Source organism: Aulonocara stuartgranti (genome assembly GCF_965226115.1).
Source record: "Aulonocara stuartgranti genome assembly, chromosome: 5".
In the NCBI taxonomy this organism is placed as follows: Eukaryota; Metazoa; Chordata; class Actinopteri; order Cichliformes; family Cichlidae; genus Aulonocara; species Aulonocara stuartgranti.
Window position 1 is genome coordinate 6,877,242 of NC_138943.1, and position 22,284 is coordinate 6,899,525.

General features: G+C 39.2%; 2 protein-coding genes across 3 annotated transcripts; both read right to left on the reverse strand.

Moving 5' to 3' along the window:
* Nucleotides 1–243: 243 nt before the first annotated feature.
* On the reverse strand, nt 244–13,308 carry nfatc2b (nuclear factor of activated T cells 2b). Of its 2 annotated transcripts, none has more exons than XM_082533279.1 (10): nt 12,982–13,308; nt 10,095–11,049; nt 9,785–9,956; nt 9,038–9,240; nt 8,197–8,369; nt 7,705–7,845; nt 5,345–5,400; nt 4,940–5,072; nt 2,935–3,588; nt 244–598 (listed from the first exon to the last, which is right to left on the reverse strand). In XM_082533279.1, coding segments are annotated over exons 1-10 (2,535 nt in total). In that variant the 5' UTR covers nt 12,983–13,308; the 3' UTR covers nt 244–551. The 2 variants fall into 2 exon arrangements, with proteins under 2 accessions (XP_082389405.1, XP_082389404.1); XM_082533278.1 differs by lacking the exon at nt 12,982–13,308 and adding an exon at nt 12,110–12,473 and having other exon boundaries at nt 247–598.
* A 1,972-nt stretch (nt 13,309–15,280) lies between these two features.
* cyp24a1 (cytochrome P450, family 24, subfamily A, polypeptide 1) lies at nt 15,281–21,953 on the reverse strand. The gene is made up of 12 exons (XM_082533280.1): nt 21,514–21,953; nt 21,183–21,373; nt 20,963–21,056; nt 20,788–20,881; nt 20,226–20,317; nt 19,773–19,884; nt 18,778–18,923; nt 17,501–17,667; nt 16,695–16,773; nt 16,285–16,482; nt 16,074–16,185; nt 15,281–15,692 (listed from the first exon to the last, which is right to left on the reverse strand). The coding sequence occupies exons 1-11, from the start codon at nt 21,769–21,771 to the stop codon at nt 16,075–16,077; spliced, it is 1,542 nt and encodes a 513-aa protein (XP_082389406.1). The 5' UTR covers nt 21,772–21,953; the 3' UTR covers nt 15,281–15,692; nt 16,074.
* Between the last annotated feature and the right edge of the window lie 331 nt (nt 21,954–22,284).

A 22,284-nucleotide genomic window follows, 5' to 3' on the forward strand; every position in this document is an offset into this window, starting at 1 on the left:
TTGCCTTATATACTGTATTTACATTTATGTTTGTATGCTTCAATAAATTCACCTGTTTTTCAGTTTCCTACAAAAATATATAGAAATGAGGGCTAGCTCAAGGCTTTTGCACAGTGCTGTGTATTTTCTATTACTTAAAAAAGGTACACATTTATTATTTAGTTCCTTCTGCTTCCTATATGTAAAAAAATGATTACAGTCAGTAAGTCAACACTCAAACACCATATATATATATACAAAGAATTTGTTTAATATAAAAAATTTTCTACAAGCTTACAACGAGCAATTTTACAACTGTATAAACAGAAAGAAGTTAAACAAGTTAAAATAAAAGAGTATAATGAATATATGATCCAGTATTGTTACTAAGGCTGAAATATATGATAACAAAATGGAAATGGAGCTGACCCTTCAAAGTTGTACAGAAATATGGTATATAACGGATCAGTCTCTATCGTTTCGCTTAAATTACAGTTACTGAAGATTTATTGTTCTTGTTCTTGATGTCTACAGATTATGCTTAAACTTTGAGTGGCTTCAGATCAGCATGATCACTCTCCATTGTGGCCTCTCATGTCTCTTCTTATGATGTCATTCACTGGAAAACATTGAAAAGAGGGATTAAGAACTTTCATATTTGCAGCAAAAATGCAAGTTGAGCTGCTCATTTCTTTTATTCTTAAATGCTATGCAGATTATATATATATATATATATATATATATATATATATATATATATATATATATATATATATATATATATACATGTATGTGTATATATATATATATATATATATATATATATATATATATATATATATATATATATATATATATATATATATATATATATATATATATATATATCCATAGGTCCCTCATCCTATTCATGTAGCCCCTTCCTTGCGCCGGGGTTACTTGCGTAGTAGCATTCCAACAACGCCCTGTTTTCGTCTCTTGCCCACCGATGCCTTCTTGTTCCAGTAGCCCACTTTTCGTCAGGGTGCCCTGGTTCCTCAACACCTGACGCGGACCTTGTTGATCCGGGCGACGTCCGAGCCGGCATGCCTTCATATTTATCTGTCTCGCTCATGTCTGCGGTAGGCTCGCTTAGCATAGGGGGTCTAGCCTTAGGACCCTTACTGGATACAGACGCCCCAGGCAGGAATCGAACTTGCGAGCCGTCTTCTTCTGCCATAAAGAGAAGAAGACGGCCGTAGTGATCGATGTAGCGGTTCCAAATGACAGCAATATCAGGAAGAAGGAACACGAGAAGCTGGAGAAATACCAAGGGCTCAGAGAAGAGCTCGAGAGGATGTGGAGGGTGAAGGTAACGGTGGTCCCCGTGGTAATCGGAGCACTAGGTGCGGTGACTCCCAAGCTAGGCGAGTGGCTCCAGCAGATCCCGGGAACAACATCGGAGATCTCTGTCCAGAAGAGCGCAGTCCTGGGAACAGCTAAGATACTGCGCAGGACCCTCAAGCTCCCAGGCCTCTGGTAGAGGACCCGAGCTTGAAGGATAAACCGCCCGCAGGGGCGTGCTGGGTGTTTTTATATCTATATCTATATCTATCTATATCTATATATCTATATAGATAGATAGATAGATAGATAGATAGATAGATAGATAGTGTTTTTAAAGCCCAATTGCAAAGATTTAAATTCTTAAAACAAACCTCAAGTTTGATCTGAAGGGTGAGAGGACCTTAAGTGCCTTATTTGTTCCCACCACCAGGTGTTGCCATAGTCAGACTTTTTGGGGCAGTTTATGCTTTTATTAAAGGTAGATAGTAGAGAATAACAGGAAAGGATGGGGAGTTGTGGGAAATACAACAAAAGACCTCAACTAGACTTGAACTTGAAAGAATGTTGTGGGTCGTGGTTTGCACTCTGGAGGCCTCAGCCATCAGTCCTCCCCAAAAATGTTCTAATTTTAAGCATAAATCAGTCTAATCGTGACTTTGCATGGCTGCAGTTATATTTACGTCCACTAGATCTCTCTGTTACGCAACATGGGTTTATCGACACTTATCAATGATTTCAGGATGTTACATCCTTACCTCTGATAGAAACAACATCCAAATGTAAAGTCTACATCAGAGACAAGAACAAAGTGCTTTTATTTATTTTTTTAACCATGGATGTAAATGTATCCGCATGTATTTGCCTGTACCATGTACTTTCTGTATCTTCCCTCAGCTACGGATGTGTAAACATAAACACTCTTCCACAGCAAAGCAGGTCAGGTTGCTTCAAAGCAGTGCCGCTGCTTGTTTCCCCATTCATTATCTACAAACACAGCAAAAACTCTAAGGAAAGTGCTTTGGGTCATACCAAGTTTCAAGTGAGCCCGTGATACTTTAACAAGCGTGTGTGCTTGCATGAGTGTGTGAAATGAGACAGTGAAAGTAAGACTGAAACAGACAGGAAAGTGGAGAGAAAGGCCCTAAAGAAAACCACAACGCAGGATTTGCAAGCATACAGTTGCAATATGCTTGTATGCACTGCAAATTGGACCACAAACACAAGGCTTCAGTATTTCACCTAACTGCTGCACCTTGTATGCACTTTTTTAATAATGTGTTTATATCACAGTGGTTACACTCGGAGGTGGGGGTGAAAAGCTTATCCTCATGACAAAGAATCATTAAATTTATAAACACAATAACAGCAAACATTTTTGTTCAGTCCCTTCCCAAAGTATGGCTGACTTATCTGTGCGCAAATATATTAAAAACAAACAAACAAAAAAAACTACATATATAAAGATTCAGAAAGGATTAAACCTTGCCGACATTCCTGGGTGAAGTGGGAATTCTCGATGGAAAGGTTAAAAAAAACTGTCAGGCATAATTCCATGGTGGAAAAAATGTCAGGAGGACTTCAAGCATTCAAGCATTCAAGCATTCAAGCAGTACATAACATTATACTCACCATCCTCCAGATAGGCATAACTGAGGTTCTCTTGTTTGATCATGATTTTCTCTGGAGCTCGTTCCTCATGGTTTCCTCTAGCAGGGGCGATCTGGGCCAGAGGCTGCCCACCTGGGTCCACCCGACTTCCAACCTTTGCCTGGACTTGACTTTGAATGTATCTCAGAGGTGGCGACTTTCCTAGTGGTAGTGCTGTCTGCATGTAACCATGATTACTTGACATTGAATAAGGGTCAAACGAATCACCAACCTGAGGACCTTCACCCAATTTGGGCAAAGGGGTTCTGGCACTGACACACTGGCTGGGAGCAGAGGCTGGATGCGGAGCCATTGGGGAACCACCTAGTAAAGCGCTACTGCAGTTGCTGTAACGCTGATTCCCAGTGTGGTACAGCACTGGGTTGTTGACCAGAGTGCCAGGTCTTGACTGGTAATAGACTGGTTGATCATCCAGTTGATCTGGGGTTAACATGTGGGCTCGAGGGTCTACAGTGGTTAGATGGTAAAGTGCTGAGGAAACATTCAAGGCTTGAAGGTTGTTGTCTTGCTCCAGGGGATGGTACAGAGACCTCATTGACATGCCAGAGAGAGACTGATTATTTGAATAGCCATAAGAATTCAGCTGGTAGTCATCCAGTGGTTCTGCTTTAATGGCTGAAAAATAAAAACAATTATTATTAGATTTTTCAGAGAGTGAGAGAACAATGCAGGTCTGTCACTAGACCAGTATAAACAAACAGCCACAGTCATCTTACTTTGCATGTTAGCATGCTAACATTTGCTGATTAGTACTTACTTTCCTATTTACAGAGTAAACATAGGGATGATGTAAATGCCAGTAGTTTTTGCAGGTATTGTGTTATTAGGCAAGGTGAAACCAAGTTTACTGGAAACTGTTCTCTTGAGACTTTAAATACAGTATATTAACTGAAATGTCACAGCAACTCAGCTAGTATAAAATGGGAAGAAGATATTTACAAAAGGAACATTAATGCCAGCGTATTTAGAAGCTCTCGAGTTATTTCAGTGATTGTGTGACCTAAAAAAAACAAGTCATTGCATCTCCAGTCATCTTTAGGTCTGGTGATAGTAAACACATGTAGGTTTCATAACCAGTGGCTGGAGTATAAATCAGTGTAGATTGAAATGGCTTTAAATTGTCAGCTGCAATGATATTACGCTTCTTTCTCTACTTCTTAATAATCTTGCCTCATTTCACCTAAAAGCTATAAATATATATCTATATATATATAAACCAATAAACTAAAAGCCTTTTTTTGAAATTAGCCAGAGTGTGTCGGCGCTGTAATGTGGGTATCACATGTAGGCGTTAAAAAGGAAAACTATTTTTCCCTTTGAGAAGAAGTAAGATTTGCCCCCAACCCCTACGCAGTCTCTGTTGTGGCTGCAGTGTCAGCGTGCTGCTATAACTGATTAACTTCTGATTTCTGATAAAACTGCAGAACAGGAGTGTTATATCAGAAGTTTGTAACTGCATTAATCTACTTTTGGGGTTAAAATTTTAGAACTGTCAGATTTAATCTAACTAACATTTTGCAATTTCCTGTAACTTTTCTTTTGCTTTTTCTCATCGCTGATGGATGACTTAGCACACATTTGCCTCTTTTAGCAACATCAAAGTCAGTTTATGTTTTTTTTATGGTGTTTTTTTGTCATTATTTGCTAGCATAAGTTATGTAGTGCTATAATACAATATATCTCTCCCGCAGAAAGATATCTGACAGATTACTATTATTAATGTTATTTCAACAGCTGGAACAGAAGAATTTCCCCAAAATGGGATTAATATAGTATTTTACTTCACATGCAGGGTTACATTATGCTGACAAGGTAATAATAAGATTTCCAGTGCTGACATTCAAATTCAAATTCAAATCCAGGCTGGGAAATGTTGACACTTGAATCACCTTCCTATTTCTCAAACATAGGAGGTACGCCTGTTTTCTCCGTAATAACAGAGCTGAGATGACTAAGAGATATACACCTATCATAGGAGTGTAGACGAAGTGCTGAGGCTGACTGCGTTTCTTTTTCCCATTGATGACGCAGAAGTTGACTTTGGCCGGCTGGCAAATGCTCCGGTCTCGATATGGAGGGACTTCAACAAACAGCATGTTCTATTGATAGAATGAGAAAAAAGGTCACGAGTCAGCTGGCACAAATCTCTACCTGTCAGGTCAAAATTAGTACAAGAAATAACACTTTTATGATACGATGATATGCGATTAGCACATTCATGTACTCAGTAAACTGAAGACACGGGCTTTACATTTTGATTTCTGTTTTGAGCACGTGTAAGCATGTACAGTTACCAGACAAATGACTTTAGCATGCATCTTACAAAATGTGCATCATAGTTTATGTGTCAGTAAAAGGGAAGTTAACTTACAGCTTGAGTTTTATCTCTGTCCACAGTGGCCTCCACTTCCCAGATCTGCTGTCCATCTGAAATTAAAAGGAATAGTTTTTGCAGGTTTGAGTCCCATTTTGGAAAATACGTGTTATCTGGTTTTTTTTGTTGTTGTTGTTGTTTTTTGTTTGTTTGTTTTTTAGCACAGCTTAATTTAGCATAAGGGCTAAACAGCGTGGTCTACTCTTGGTCTACTGACTGCATCACTAAGACTCTAAAGCTCAGTAAATAGCATTTTATATTTGATTTGCTTCATTCAAAAGAGTTGTGGTTTATGTGCTGGACTATTTTATGGCTTTGGAGGTGGCTGGCAGATATTGCTACCATCTTACTCATCTTACTACAGGCTCACAAGCTGCTGAGAGTAGTTTTATTTTTTACCACAAAATTATATGTGGTGGTGAAGTGGCAAAGAATCCTGTAGAAACCAAAAATGTAGCAAAAAACCAAACAATTTCTACAAGTTTAATCAGCTGGAAACAATAATTCAAGCAATCAGATGATATGTCAGGACTTTTATTAACAGTACAGTAAGCACATTTGTCACAGACAGTGGAAAACAGGGTTCTCTTTTATGTCTGGTTTAGTGTTTCATTCCCATCTAAAGTTTTTACCTGCTGTTTCTGCTTTCTACCCACACAGTGAAAAACACAAAGCCTCTGCTCTGGGTCTTAGTCTTTATCAGTCTGTCTAACCACATCCTGTTGCATAAAACCCCACGCCAAGCAACAAGGAGGCTTTACATGCTTTCAGTTGTACCCATCCTTCTCTCAAACTATGTAACCCTACAATTTTGTGTGGGCAGAACAAGCAGTGACGAGGTGAGAAATTTCCATTTAGAAGTAAATAAAAGTTGCTACTGCCAGCAAAACAGTAAATGTTTAAGTTAATGGTTAATTTTATCAAAGGTAGATGTGGGGGCTGGAGGAAGAAGTGCGTCACTGAACGTTGAGTTATCCTGGGTGATATGCAAATAATCTAAAAATACAAATACTGCACGTGTACATGGACACACGTAAGTGGGATACTGGGAGACCAACACAGGCTCAATTTTAAATCCTCAAAAAAATAAAAATCTGAAAAAAAGTTTGAAATCACAAGTGAACACACATGTCAACAATCCTTCTAATTACATAATTATGGACTGTAGATAAAAGATAGAAATAGCCACAGTGATGCCACACATTAGTTTGTAAACTTTCAGTTTGTTGTTCTGGCCTCACTAATTTTTTTAAATTTTTTTGTAACTATAAGGGACTATATTTGAACAGGAGGATACAGTGAAAGTTAGCAGCCAAGGCTAACATGTTTGGCTAACAAGGTGTATCATTAAACCCATTATAACTGTACTAATGTGCATCTTTTTCATTTTGTTTTAGCTCAGAGCTATTAATATTGAATTTATCTAAGTAATAAAGTTAGTAATTAGTAGTTTGTGCTTTTTATACTTTTATGCTTTGTAGACAATCCAATTTGCTTCTTTGTCTCCTCCATATTTTTTTGCCCTTAATAACACATATAATACTTAAAGTGGGTTACATAAAGCATGCCTCGAAGGCACCACTTGAGGAACTGCAGTTTTTGGCACTTTTGTCTTAGCTTGGGAATAATTCTACATTTTAAATAAAATTCCCGTGTTATTTGTGCGTTTTTACAGTAATTACAAAGGGTATGGACTACTACCACCAACATTCGGCTTTGTAAACTCAAGTTTGAACTTTTCTTTGAGTGGCTAACCCAACGATTAACAACAGAAATATGATGTTTTGATGAGCTTTACTGAGATTTTTTTTGTTTCTTTCTGAGTCTATAAACTGTGAAGTACCATAATATCACATATGAGGGCTTCAACCTCTTAGCCTAAAACTGAAGTTCCTTTGAGCGTGGCTGCAAAAACAAGTTAGTCCCTATAGACCTCTTTGTTAAAATGTTAAAAATTTACAGGGGAAATAAAATAAAGTCATAAGTACCATACCAATTGTTAGTCACCCATTTAAACATTATGTAACATGTCTCTCTCTTGTAAATGAGACATTGACTATCAATGGGATAACCTGTATAAATACAGGTAAAAATAATAATAATAATAATAATAATAATAATAACAACAAAATAACAAAATTGTTAAGCCTTGATGCTAACTGGCTACATGTGGTAATTGCTGGCTCAAGCTCCCCTTCAGTAAACAATGTGCAGTGTAGCACAGGGGCCACATCTACCCTTTACAAACTACCAATACAATCTTTGGGTGGCTCTTCTACAGTAGCTTTCAAAGAAGACCTTAGAAGATTCATTCCACCAAAGACAGACATTTGTGATTAAAAAAAAATACTCCTCACCTTGTGTTTTCTCCGAGAATATCACCTTTGAGTCAGATGTAAAATTCTGTCCAGTAAGGACCATTTGTTGACCACCGAGTACAGAGCATTGGTCCAGGTCCTGCCTCTCGACTGCAGGGAGCTCCTGAGCTGAACGCTGAGCTGTGAAAACATGAGCAGCTTTATTGTCATTGTAACACTAAAGTATACTGTATAGTGGGATCAAATCCAAGTCAGTTGCACTATTGACCATTATAGACTGAAGAACATTCACATTAAGGCTAGTACCTTTTTTCTGAGCAGTCAGCAATACATCTACAAGTGGTGTGTCAATGTTAAATAATATAAACCAACATGTTTGCCAACATTTGCTAACATCAACCACCAAAAGCTAATGAGAAAGAATATAAATACAAAAATACAGAGCAGCCGACAAAGCTTCAGGGTCTACAGTGACTCTCATGATCAAGCAGAAAGAAAGAAAACGCTCATATGCAACAAAATACTTCTTACAGCATTCAATAGGATGAGAGGCCACTTGAAGAGACATGAGGTGGCCTCCAGATTGAGGAATGTGGACACGAAAGACCAAGCGCACGCGTGTGTTTTTTCGTCCAATATCAGTCTCTCCATTTCTTAGTTCAATGTCAGCATTTCTCAGCTTCAAGATTCCAACGCAGTCAATCCTTTATCATGAAAGAGAAGACATATGACATAAAATCAGTGCTCAAAATGATATTTCTGTCGTATTTATAAAAAACTTGATTTTCTTCACAGTCCACGCAGACTGTCTTTTTTCACATTTAACTGATGCAATCTCTGCTATTTCAAATATTCAGTCAGTAAAAAGCTCTTTTTTTTTTTTCAAAGCAGCCAAAGTAGTGATCTCAGGCATTTTCATGGAAAAAGAAACTTCTTTGATTTTGTTTGCTATTTGCTGTTGTGACTCATCATATGTCACGTTCATCAAACCAGTTTTGGTTGCTGCTGCAAACACCCAGAGTTTGCTAGGTCTTTCTTGGAAAAACTCTCTGGCACACAGGAAGTGGTGCGTTTTATGTATCAGTTGTCAGCAGCAGCAACATTTTTGGAGGGAAAAAGATGAAAACCTTGCGGTTGTGATGAGTAGCTATAGCTTGTAGTATTTAAAGATTTAGCACAGTGGAAAATCAAAAGAAAACACATGACGACTCAGGTTGCTGTATCTCCACTCTGAGCCTTATAGTGCTAAATCACCTCAGTGGTCTCTCTTGGTTGAAAAACACAAGTGAACGACTTGTGGTGAAATGTTGACACATACTCTAGGCATTTGTGACGTACGATTGAGACTCCCCTTGGCATTAATTTTACTTACACAACTCTCATGTGGCTCTTTGGCTCCAGAGGGATCTCCAACACTTTAGTGCCGTTGATCATCCTCTCCATGCTGGGTGTGGTGACGGTCTTCCCGGTGATGCGGTGGACCTGGTAGAAGGCGTGGGGTTTCAGGAGCCTCTCATCGGCTGTTCCAATGAAGATCTGCAGCGCCAGTGCGGATGTGCCTTGGTAGCCACGGAGCTGGTGACAGCAACAAGGGCAGTTAAAATGTATGCTTCATACTGAACTAAATAAACTTTGAGATCATAAAAGTCCATGCCTTTTGAGAAAACATTTACACCACACAATAAATCTCTTGTGTCTGTGGGAAAGAATTCCCATGCAAACTGGCAAAGCCAGAACACTGCTTTGCATAATCCATTTGTGTAGCATGACTGGGAAAACTGGTAATGGAGGCCCATTTTTTTACTTTCCAGAAACAGTAAATAAAGGACACCATGCACTAACATTTATATGCTCTTTTTGTGGGTTCTTGATTTGTAATTATAACTGTGTTTATTTGAGCAGATTGAATCAATGCATGTCTAAATAATCACACATGCATTGTGGAAGCACTGACATGTTATGGGGCTGTTTCTATATTTGCATGAGTATCAGCTTTACACAAAGACGTTTATCAGGAAATATCACCCCAGCATTTACAATCTCCCACTCCCTCTCTCTGGTACAACTACCACGCGTTCGTTTCCTCTCCTTTCTTGTATCTACATATGAATCCCCACACCTGAACCTCCGGGTGCCCTCCATTTGGTGTCTTGACAGCTCCTCGGCTGCCCTCAGTCTCATAGTGAGCTCTGTGATGCGATCTGGGCTGTTGTTGGATCAGTAGCTCATACTGGCCCGTCTGATTGGGAAATGACCACTCTAAAGATGGAAGTGGAGCCAAGGTGAGACCACTGGAAGAACGAAAGAGTTCAAAAAAGAGAAGCTTAGATTTAAAAATCAAAACGAACCTTGTACCATAGTAGCTTATTAAAACTCATTAAAAACGACACATATTTCTTGTAAGTGATAAATTAAGACAAACATAACACCTGAATGTGGATCGTCCACTATGATGGAGTGAATGAGAAGGAGGCCACACAGTTGGGAGCATGTAGAAGGTCTCAGGTTTGATCTCAGCTCCACCCCTACTCATCTTTTCTTGCTCAATAGCCCAGTCGTAACCCTCGCCATATACACAGTCCTGTATTTTGGCCCTTCCTGGACTGCTATTCAGAATCTCGTCCAGGCCAGAGGTTGCGGTCTGAACTTGAGGGTGAAACTCAGCTTGAGCCTGGTATTGGTGCAAGTAGTAGGACCCCTGCTGATCGTGGGGTGATGGGATGGGGCTAGGACTCCGGGAGCGCTGCTTAACAGGAGTGCCCTCCTGACTAGAGTGGGTCTGACCGTAGAAGCGTTTGCCTCGCTGCGGCGAGACAGACCGGGAACGCTGATGGGGGAGTGGTGAAGCAGAACGATTCTGTGGTTGGAGATAGGTCTCATCCGTGATGCTGTTTCGAGGTGAGGCTCCTGGAGAGGAGTGGTTAGAGGATGTATGGATGCCCTGCAGGCTTGAGCAGAGGTCCAAGGGATTCAAGCCCATACCACAGCTCCCTACATTAGATGGCGACACACATGGAGATGCCAAGGGAGAGTAAGTATCTGCTCCCCAGCCAGTGGAAGAATTACTGCTGGCAGGGCTAACGCACTCTCTGTAGGATCCCCGGGCTTTAGATGCAGGACTTGGCTCTAGGGTTTGTGAACTGAGAGAGTCACCAGATGGAGTGATCTCAATCCTGGGGCTGGGAGCAGGGATACCGACTCGTGATGTCAGCCCCATGGTGTCAAACACAGCTCCTGATAGGTTTCCTGCGTTGGTGCTGTGAGAGGAGGTGTCCTGGTTAGAAGTTGGTGGGTTAGAGGTGGAGATGTATGCATCTTGAGGCTGGACCACCAGTAGAGGAGGCTGACTGTCATTGTCAAGGAGACCACCAGTGTCATCTGTCACTGATCAAAGAAGGGACACATTTTAGCACACAGGTCAGAATATCTGATTACTACAATACTGCTATTACCATGTGGTAACTTAAAGTGGACTTAAAGATAGTCAGTGTTTCAAATATGAAGTAACACACTTCACTTTTTTCATTCTTGCATCTATATGATATCCATGCGAGCAGATTAATGATTAATATGGTCACCTCAAGTACATGGCTCTGGCTTCAGCACAGAGCCTAACCGGTTTTCGGTTTTAAACACTTTGTTTGGGACAGCAACTCAGAAAAAGTTGGCATTAAAGGAAGAGACACCTAAAACACCTAATTTCAGAGAGAAGATGAAGCAAGGCGCTGCATGAAGGCAGAATATAAAGTAAAACACGATTATTTTGTGAATAATATTTTTTAAATTTTCCTAATCATGCAAAGCTACTCTAGTTGAGTCCAAAAATAAAGATATGGAGCTGAAAATGAACATAATCGGTTCCCTTTAAAGTTTTTTTTTTGTTTTGTTTTTTTTACCTAAAACATGTTTGAACAACATTTTCTCTTAATAAAAATCTATAAATTGAGAATATGCCAATGTTGGGGATGCGAGAGCTGGTTTTGCGTTTCCTCTCCCCAGTAAAGCTATTACTATCATACTGAACAAGTGTTGGTTTTAGTCAGGATGCCAAAAATGAAGAGGCTTGCAGATACATATTCCAAAAAAAAAACAAACCATTCATGGTACTATGAGGATCGCTTAATTTTGAATCTACTTAACTATAATCTGTCGCACTCCTGTTTACTTTCCATTCAAAAATAGAAAAAAGGGTCTTGGAAGCCCTCTTGATCTTAGATTAAAAACAAAAGGATGATGATTATCGATCAGTGTATAATGTCATAATGTCAAGGTCTGGGAGCTAAATTTTCATAAAAATAAAACACAACACAGTAGTTACAGACGCATCCTCAGCTGAGAAAACGTGGGCTTGGCGGCAATAAGATCATGAAATGCCTTTAAAAAAATAAATAAATAATAAGATACTATGTTTAGAAAAATGCATATGCAATTTATGTATACACACCTTTATCACAGCCAACAGAAAAATCCGGTTGATTATACAGAAAAAGGTCCGAAAAGTCTAACTCCTCCTGGTTTATGTCTTGGCCCAGGCCCTCGGTGAGCCCCAAACCTCCAGAAGTCATCTCCAGCTCGGAATAAACAGGTTTGAATCCCGACGAACGTAACTGTTGTAATAGCTTTTGCTCAAATAAATCGTCACTTTAATTAAGGCGCAGCGTGGATAATTAACGCAACGGACGAAGTTACAGTACTTCACAGATGCGTTCAAAACATTAGAAACTGCGCAAATAAAACATCTAACTGAGCGAGGTGAAAAAAACGAGCGGTGTCAGACGCTTCCTGTCACTGCTGATGATGACAAGCAGGCCTCATCTCTTCCTGTCTAAGTTAGGTAGGCTGATTTTTTTTCTAAGATATAAAATCTATAACGTCTGCTGATATCAAATCATAAAAGTCGGATTCTTTTTTACACATTTTTCTTTTCTTAAATGCACCTTTTATTCCTTCGTATTCGACCTAGTTATCTTTTTTTCGGAGACAAAAGATTTTATTCAACTGGGCACCATAAAATTTACGACTGACACACCTCTTTTAACTCTACCTGTTTTTGTTCTTATGTGCAGCTACTATCAAATATGTGTAATATGAAATCACATATCGATATTTTTTGTTGGAGAAATCTGTGAAAATTAGACGATTCTCCATGATCCTAGCCCCAATAAAATCGTACTTACAATCTCTGGTCAGTAGGTGGCCGTATTGCACAATTACCGCCAACACCCTTTTTTTTTTTAAATTGCTGTTCAAGTTAACTCAACTTGACTTTGAGACGTTCGTAAATATATTGATTGCTGCACTTTGACATAAACTTACTGTAGTTGTGGTTTTGACAGCTCTACTTCCTGTTATAAAGCAGATGAACATTTAGCAACCACAATTCACACTTTACTCGACATAAGGTTTCTCTCATTCATTAAGCTCATTTCTAGCTCGTAAATTCTAGTCTTACACTCCCCTAAAGTACTTTATCATTCACATATAAATAAAAATCAGAACAATCCTTCTTTATCTTATTTTGACCCTCAGTTCATCCACGTGCCCTTCTTTCCTTTAAGCTTCCCAAGCAGAGGCTTTGAGCAGCAGGTGGGTGGGGTTGTTTTTTTTCCCCCAGCCAGAGCCGTGTGCCGGAGATGACCATATAAGGAACCCCTCCTTCCTCCTCCTCCATGACATCATACAGAGCCAAGGGCGTTAAAAAATGAATATGAAAGGAAAAATCTAAAGCAGTTTTGTGTTTCATAGCGATTAGTTGCTCATATGCCTCTCTTATATCAAGTTTTATGTGCCTCGGCATGCATGACCAGGCTCTATAGCTCAGTGGTTAGAGCACTGGTCTTGTAAACCAGGGGTCGTGAGTTCGATCCTCGAATTGTTTACATAAGTAATTAATATGTGTCATTTAAACCAATCTCAGGAAGAAACATAACCTCTTGGGAATTTTTAATGCTACACTCAGTCACAGAAATATTGTATTTTACTTTACATGCAGAGATTTATAGAAAAAATTGTCATGAAAATTACATAAAGAAAGTAAGATTTTTTTTTTTTAAGGTATTCTACTTCCATCAGTTCTCCTGTTGAGCAGAGTAACCATTTCAGGTTTACATATCGAAATCACCCGAGGTCACAGCTAAGTTCTTTGCGCACATGGCACTTGTGAAAATAATTAATCAAAAAGTGAAGCGATGTGTATGGATTGCTTTTTATGTAAGAAACTCCTCCTGTAATCAGCCTTCTCAGTCCAGAAAGCGTCCTCACAGGAGATTTCTAGTTCCAGCAATCGGTGGAATATGAACTCAGATCCTTATTCTCGAGTAAAAAGTATTTACAAAAAGTAGTGTAAGTGTGTATGTAATGTATGAGATCACGAGCCAAAACGAGGGATCACGAGGGATGATTGATAATGGATTGGGGTTTTTCTCCTTTGTGCATATGTGTGAAATATTAAGTAGTTTTACATATTTTGTACTTTAAGTAGTTATTTAAAATGAAACCACCTGGGAGTTCTACAAGGGAAGTTCATCATCAGTCTTTGCTGAAGCTGCTCAAGACTCATAAAGTGACAAAAGACCTGACAAGATGGAGGTTTTTACTGAGGAGCTGCCAAACCAAAAACTATTTTTCATTTTTAAGAGTGCTTTGTACTTTGTTTTATGTCAAACATTGACCTGAAAACTAAGCAGATCTGTCAAATAAATGCACTGAGTACAACACAGGATATGTAAGTCCAGGATCTTTATTTTATTTTATTAAACTGAAGATTTTGCAGTGTAATACTGAAAATCTGATGTTACTTCAGGGCTTTGTTTATTGATTGATTGTTGATTAAGCGTTGTTGTTTTTTTATTGATCCCTGCATAGGTAAGCTCATTCTGTCTTTGTTTAACCCATCTGAAATACTTAAAAACAGTGGGGGGGGGGGGGGGGGGGGGGGGAACAGGGACTAAAACAGTGCTTAAATCACTTCACTTGATCTTTTATTATAATTATTAAGTTCAGTTATAATTTCATAATTTACTTTCATAACACTAGAAATCCCACTGAAACATCAGACTGTGGGATTGTGTAACATGTTTTTCACATTGTGCATTTGAGGAATCCATCACTTTAATGGCAGGGGCGGAGCAAAAGGGTGAAAAACAATAAGTTTTGTTAGTTTTGAAAGATGCACTCCCCCTCATGCACCTCATAGTGGTTTGGTCCATTGCCTACTATTACCTAACTTTTACTTTACAAACTGTAAACAAAGGATATGTGAGACACTGCTATGTACTTGTACCACTCAGTAAAAGCAAACATATTTACTGTCACGAACACACTTTTTTATTAGCTTCTTGACCTTGATGTTAAATCTTGTGCTTCAGTGTAGATGCTATATTATTGTCTCTTAATGCATGTTTATGGAGTTATAAAATTCACCATAACTCACTAAATTTTTAACCAGCTGAAAGTTATTTCATTTTCATGTTCACAGCTGTGAATTACTGCTTTGCCTAAAAAGCAAATCTTTGCAAGGTGGGAGAAACAAAAAACATGTAAACTCCACACGGAAAGGTGTGTTTAAAGATATATTTATTTGATACATTTGTTTTCATGAATAAAATATGTCTCTTCAAAAAACGATGTACAATCTTGCAATATTATAATTGTGCTTATATATACAATAAAACATAAAACATAACCCATATATCAATATATATATATATTGATATATATATACACATACACAATAAAAAGCATAACAAAATACTTGGACTACATTCTACATGTCTAAGATCAAAGATTTGAGGACAGCTGCCTTGGTACAATATTCACTTTGTACATAACAACTGGTACTTTGGTCAGTCATTAACAGTCATAGTTTTAAATATGTCTGAGGTATTTGTGGTAAGATTAGAGTTATAATAATTGTTGTTTTGTATTTTATTTACAGAGCAGCAATGCAGGGAGTCACTGGACCACTGGGACAAGCAACAAAGTTATCACCTTTCTGTCGCTCAGTCCGGAAGAGCTGAATTTAGAGCCTGGAAGGGAAGAAAAGATCAATTAGGGCTCTTCTGAACTTGATGGAAATGGAAATAAAAATATAATTTGGCAGATTCATAGTTACAGTTGTCTAACTTAGATGTAAAGTATGATATCATGTCTACATCTCTGAATCTCAACATGTGTGTTTCTGTTTGTTCTGGCTGCAACTCACTGCCTGCAAGTGAGGCATTTAGGGAACATCTGGAAATTGTAGCTTCCCAGAATAACATAGATTACGCTGTGTCCAAACAGGCTCTGCATAAGACTGTTAAAATAAAGCTACAAACAGTAGCCAGCCAGAGTGATTTAGGGAATCTTTGTGCCACTTCCATCTTGACTAATTCCTAAGTAGTCTAGACATTTAAAACTGTTCTTACTTCATCTCCTGATGAAGGCGACAGGCAATTCTCTATTGGGAACCAAAAGCCCTGAATGGATGACGTCAAGCGGCTCATTATCTGTTGCCACAATCTCATAGTCTCTGACCAGCTGTAAGAAAGACAAGCAAAAATCAACAACTGTTCAAATAATGGCATTTGTTGAGGACCATCTTGAGCTAACCACTTAGGTTTTAGTCACTGATCGTACCCAGCACATGGCCAGTTGCAGCTGAAGCTCTGCCAGTCGTCTGCCGATGCACATCCTCTTTCCAATACCGAAAGGAACGTGGGCAAAGGGGTTGATGGTGTTGTTCTCGCGCAGCCAGCGCTCAGGTTTGAACTGCTTGCCATCATCAAAGTACTCTTCGTTGGAGCCCAGTGCATGGCTGTTAATCATCAACACTGTCTGTGAATGGAGGAAAAAGTATAAGTTTTTGGTTTTGTCCCTATTTTACAGATGAACGACGCAGTATAGTAGATAATGAGACTAAAGCCTGAGAACATGAACAGATTTTCTTTCTAAAAAAACCTCATTTAGACATCAGTCAAATGTAAATTTTCACAAGAATGGAATCTGCTTATGTCAGGTGTATGACGACTACTGTCTAAGCCACTTACTCCTTTGGGAATAGCATAATACCCCAACACAGTGTCCTTGTCCAGGGTTCGGCTTGTGAATGGAACTGATGGTGATAACCTGTAGGAATTAGACAAAAAATACATGTGAGATTATGACACAGTGACCATACTCATACTACAGTATGTATAAGCTGCTTAACAGGAGATAAACATATTCCGGCATTGTTCACAGGGTAAAATAAGGTGAGATATAATCTCCAGTTGGGGGGCTTGAACAGTACATTCCATGGGTGATGTGGTTATGTTGGTGGACTTAAATGAAATGTTAGACAACTTGTGACTTCAAAAGGAGACCGAAGGAGAACCTACAAGGGCTAGGAAACAATTTAAATGTGACCACATGGTAGACTTTAAGCTTGTTGTTGCTGGTCATGCCACCACATCTCACGGAGCTTGTTTTTGAGGCAGTCATGCGTGTGAGTTTTCATTCTTAATCTCTCTGTAGTACGAGCCAAAATTATGATTTAAGTCTGATTTACTGCTTGGGAAAAACTAAACAAAACTGATTGTTTAACTGGTGTCTAATTCATTCATTTAATAGGAAATGGAGATTATTTGTATTTGTCGTATTTGTTTTGCTTGTGTGACTCTTGCACCAAACTCCTATTAAAGAAAAAGATTTTCTATAACTATATTTAAATTTAACCAGTCTATAGTTAAACTGGTGTATCGTTTGGATTTCTAAATGTATTTAATTGTATTAACAGAGTATGTTTGGCACTTTTCAGAGAGGAAGATTAGATACTACACCGCTGCTCATAATATAACCATCAGTGTTAATGTACCTCATAGACTCTTTGAGGCAGGCCTTGAGGTAGGGCATATTCTTGATGTGCTCTCCACTTGGATCCTGGTCAGGAGGCACGATCTCTCTGATCTCCTGCAACAGCTTCTTCTGGGCGCTGGGGTTTCGTGACAGGTTGAAAATAAACCACAACATGCTATTGGCGGTCTGAGAAACGTAACAGCAAGACAGAGAGGGAGGAGAGAGAGACAGAGACAGAGATTGAAATAAGGAGGTAGTGAGGAGATGTCTCTAAATGAGGCAGCTACGCTAAGTGCATTCATCAGTGGGGTCCTGAAAGGAGCTATGGAATGTTTTGGGTTCCTCAAAGGCTCCTCAGTTACATCTACTACATTAATTTTCCGCTTTTGAAGGACTGAAACTGCAGCACCTTTTTGTTTTAGAGTTTACAAGGTTTTTTTTTTTCTTTAACCACTTGAAGGAAAGTAGGTGAAAGGTTGAAATTAAAAAAGCAAACTCATGCTTGTTCTGTTAAAGTGCAGCTTGCAGTTTTTTGTTCAGTAAAGTGTGACTAAACAAAAAGCTGTAATAGACAGAAATGGCTTTAAAGCTTCGCAGCATTATGTTTCTTTGCCTTCTGCATCTAGCAGCCATTAAAAATGGGTAGAAGTGGCCTGCTCGATCAACAAATCACTAATCTGTGTGACTGTTAAAGCCAGTCAAAGGACTTCAGCAGCACGTTTGCCACCATGTGGTGAGAACTAAGCTGAGCTGAATATAAAAGTGTGATGTAAAAGAAAAATTCTGGCGACTACAGATTCACTGAAGAGGTTGATAGAAGACTACATCAATTTACATAATAAAAAAGGATTGTCACAAATAAAATTGTTGTGTCTGGGTGACACCACCAGGGGGCCCGATTGTTAAAAAGAATACCAGGACTAAACCTGTCGGACATTAAGTAGCGCCACTGTGTGGCCAGTTATAAAACTACAGTTATGCTACCAGTTCTTAGTTGCTTGAAAGGTAGATTCTACTGGCTAATGTCAGCCGTCAGAAACACTTTCAGAAGTCAGAATTTCTAGTTAACTGTTAGCTGTGTTCTTTTTCAATCAAATTTATAAGAAATAATGTGTTAATTATTGAGTTTTAGAGATGTCGGTATGTATTTATGTTTGTTGGACAGAATGTTAGCATTGGTTTTCATACTAAGCTAAGTAGCTGTAATGACCAGACAAATAGGAGAGCGATGTCCATGATTTTAACTATCTCAATGAGAATTAAATGTATATGTTTGTGGTGTAAAATGTTACTCACTGTCTCAACTCCTCCAATCTGCAGCTCGGTGATGGCCGCGTACAGCTCCTTTTTTGAAAGGCTGCTCTGGTGTAAGATGTCACCGATCAAATCATCAGGAGCTCTGGTTGCGTTCCTCTTCAGCTTCTTGTCAATGTAGACTTTGGCTGAGGGAACAAAAACAGTCACGATGTAAGCATGCTCATTTTAAAGTCAAATCTCATGTGTTTTGTTTGCACTTGAAAAGTTGGCTTTTGGTTGTTACTTTATTTTTTCTGTCATGTTCTCAGCTGCTTTCAGGCAAAATAGTAAAAAAAAAAGATTGTTTGCTCTTGGAGCTCTGTTGGCTTTTGTGCTGGTTTGAAATCTCACATATTAAAGGCTAACTGTCAGGCCTCTTTAATTGTAACTCTAGATGTAAGGAATACATGTGAAGTACATACAAAGTTATTTATACATAAAACAAAGAATAACTTTTTTTGTTTCTGTTTTCGGGCTAATTTTCGTTACTGTTTTCTGAAAGTGTGTCAGTTGTTTTTTTATCCTTTCATAAAATGCTATCCATAATCTAACTTGTCTGACTGAAAGACATATATTAAAGACAAGATATTTTGGTGCTGTACTGAAAACACATAAAAACATCAATTGTTGGTACAATAAGCGGTTATGTGTGAATATTTGTAAGAGGTTGAAGCAGCATAATCTTCTTTATCACTGTATGCCACTACCTTCTGCTACAACAAATATTTGGCATATTTCTCCCTCATGGGTCATGCAGTTTACTACAACACTGAGTACCAGAGCGCCAAGTACACAAAACACTGGCACACAGTTCAGATCTCGCTGCCACCCACCCACCCTCGTCTGTACTTTCCTATTGATGTTCTTACTGGAACTGAGCTCAGACAAGTGCAAACATTACAGATGAGTGGAGACAAACAGTACCCTACGACAGTAATTACTGCAGGCGGGAGAATCTTAATTTTCTAATTTTGTGGCAAGGCATAAACTCGCACCTGTGCTGAAAATGCGGTCCCATGCTGCGGTGTGGTCCTGCCATGTTTTGGTGTTGAGGCTCTTGTGGAGCTCTACTGGTGTAACCATCATCATGCCAAAGGTGCTCATCATCTACAGAGAAACAGAGCGACAAGAGAAGACAGAGTCAGAGAGAAAAGGATTGGGAGTCTAATGTAATCCATTGTCACTCGTGCTGAAAGTCTCTGATTCAATTGTTTTCAAAGCTTTTTCTATACTGTTGCCCCCATTACCCTGAGACCTTTGTAAGCATATTTTTATTATCTGTTAACGGTATTGGTTTGCCCCAGAAAATCAGTGAGAGTGTTAGTCACTGAACTGCTGCATCACTTGGTGAACCTGATGAACTGCGAAGTTTCCACAGGCTCACAGAGAGAGCCAGCTTCAGTCCTACAACTGTCCCCTCTTACAAGTCACAGTGCTCCTATACTCACTGTTTTCACAGCTGTGATGAAGTTCATGGCTTCCTCGTTGACCGTCTCTTGCAGAAGACCAAATCTCTTCCCATAAAGGATGAGACAAATGGCTGTGAGGTGAAAAAGAGCAAAAAGTGAGATTCAGAATGCCAGATTTTTACTTTGTACAGGTCTGCAATGTCTCAAAATCCTTTTAGTTTATGATTATCTTTTTAACATTACAGGTGACAGAAAACATCATAGCAGAATATTGCTTCTATAAATAACATGGTTGAAAGCCAAAGATATAATTAGGGTTTTTTTTCGGTTTTATAATGATTCATTTTGAAGCCCACATTCACTTCATTTATCAGAGTTTTCGCGCTTTTTATTTGCCTTAACCGACCTTGAATGTATTATCTGTAAATTATCTGGTTTTAAAACCGTTTAAAGGTAACACCTGATTCTTTCAGAGTTTCAATTTCCACATTTTCTGTATTAGACGGTTAATCGAGAAAATGATCGGCAGCTCAATCTATGCTGTAATAAAAATCCCAGTTGTAGATTTAATGAGGAATCGAATCAAAAATAGTGAACTTACTCTCAAACGACCATTTATTCAATTCGAAGTACAAGTCTTCAATCTTCCCGTTGTTGCTGATGTTTCCAATTCTGCCAACGAAGTCCACCAACACCTGTTTTTACAAGCAGAAGGTGTCAGTCATCGATAACTCTAAGAAGTAAAAGCATATATTCTTTATGTAACGGAGTCTTACCTCGTTTATTTTGCCATCGAGCTTCACCACTTCTGTCGGTTTCATGAGTTTCTGCTGAAATGCGCTCCTCACTCTCTGCCAGTCCTTTCCTTCCCTGCAAAACAAAAGTAAGTGCGTTTTAATTTAAAACATTTGTGCTTCTACTTACGTCTCAGTCTGCCTCCTGGTGGGTTATTGCCATTTTAGGCACCAATAAAGGAGAAATCGAAAGACCACTTACAGAATTAGGAGTCCGTACGCCTCGTCTCTCAGGTCTCTGTATGCTTTCCAGGGTTTGATTTCCAGCCTCTGAGGGTAATTTGCCTCCTTCCTATAAAGCGCCTCCAACAAGCAAGGTGCGCCAATGTGCACAGACTCGAAAGACCCCAGCTTCATCCGGAATATCTTTCCGAACTTCTTATGATAATCAACCTGAAAAAAAAAAAGATTCAAGTAGTTATAAAATGTCATGGAAAATAAAAAGTGATTACATCTGTTTTGGTCACATTTTAATAGATTAAAAAACACTTGGAATGTTTATGGTTATATGATGACATATGATAATACTGTACCAATGCCTCATGTTGCCTCGTCAAACCGCCTTTTCTTAGGAGTTCAAACAGACTGCCGACCAGGGGCCAGTTGGTGGGTCCCGGGATCTCGTCCAAACTGTGCGCTCTGAATGCCGCATGAGGACACGGTGCAGCCTCCGCAGCATCCTTCTCCTCCAGCACGCACACTGAGGATGTTGGCTTGAAGTGCTGCAGCCCGACAGACTTCTTCTTCAGCAGCTCAACTATCTGAGGAACTTTTTGGATTTGCGCCCTCATCCTCAACTTTGTATTTATCTATTTTTTACTCAGTTAGTACTCAGATGTTTAACAGCAGCTCCCTTTTCATTACCTAGAGGTTGTTCTAGTTTCTTGGAAAAGTGTTACTCCATACCGCATTATATATACTCTGAGAGTGTTTATTCCTGCCGTGCACGGAACCAATCAGGGGCCGGTCCTGCATGGTGTGGCCGTCGAGCCCGCCATTCATTTATGGATCCAAGTTGAGAGGATCGTATGACCCCAGATAGACCGAGGAAGTGCCCTGACCCCCCCCCCGCTTTATAAATAAACACACAGGCCACTGCGGAGGTGACGCGGTTCGCTTGAACCTGTTTCACAGTGACCCGTGATTGGAAGAACCGAAACTCTGGCAAATACTACTGCCACACTTCTGCACCGGGCAAATATTTGACCGATTGCAGCTTGTGTGTTTGCTTTGTTGGTGTTTTGGAGTGTGTGTTCTTTGTGGAGAGGTAAAGGGGTGGTGGGGGTAAGTGGGCATTTAAAGTG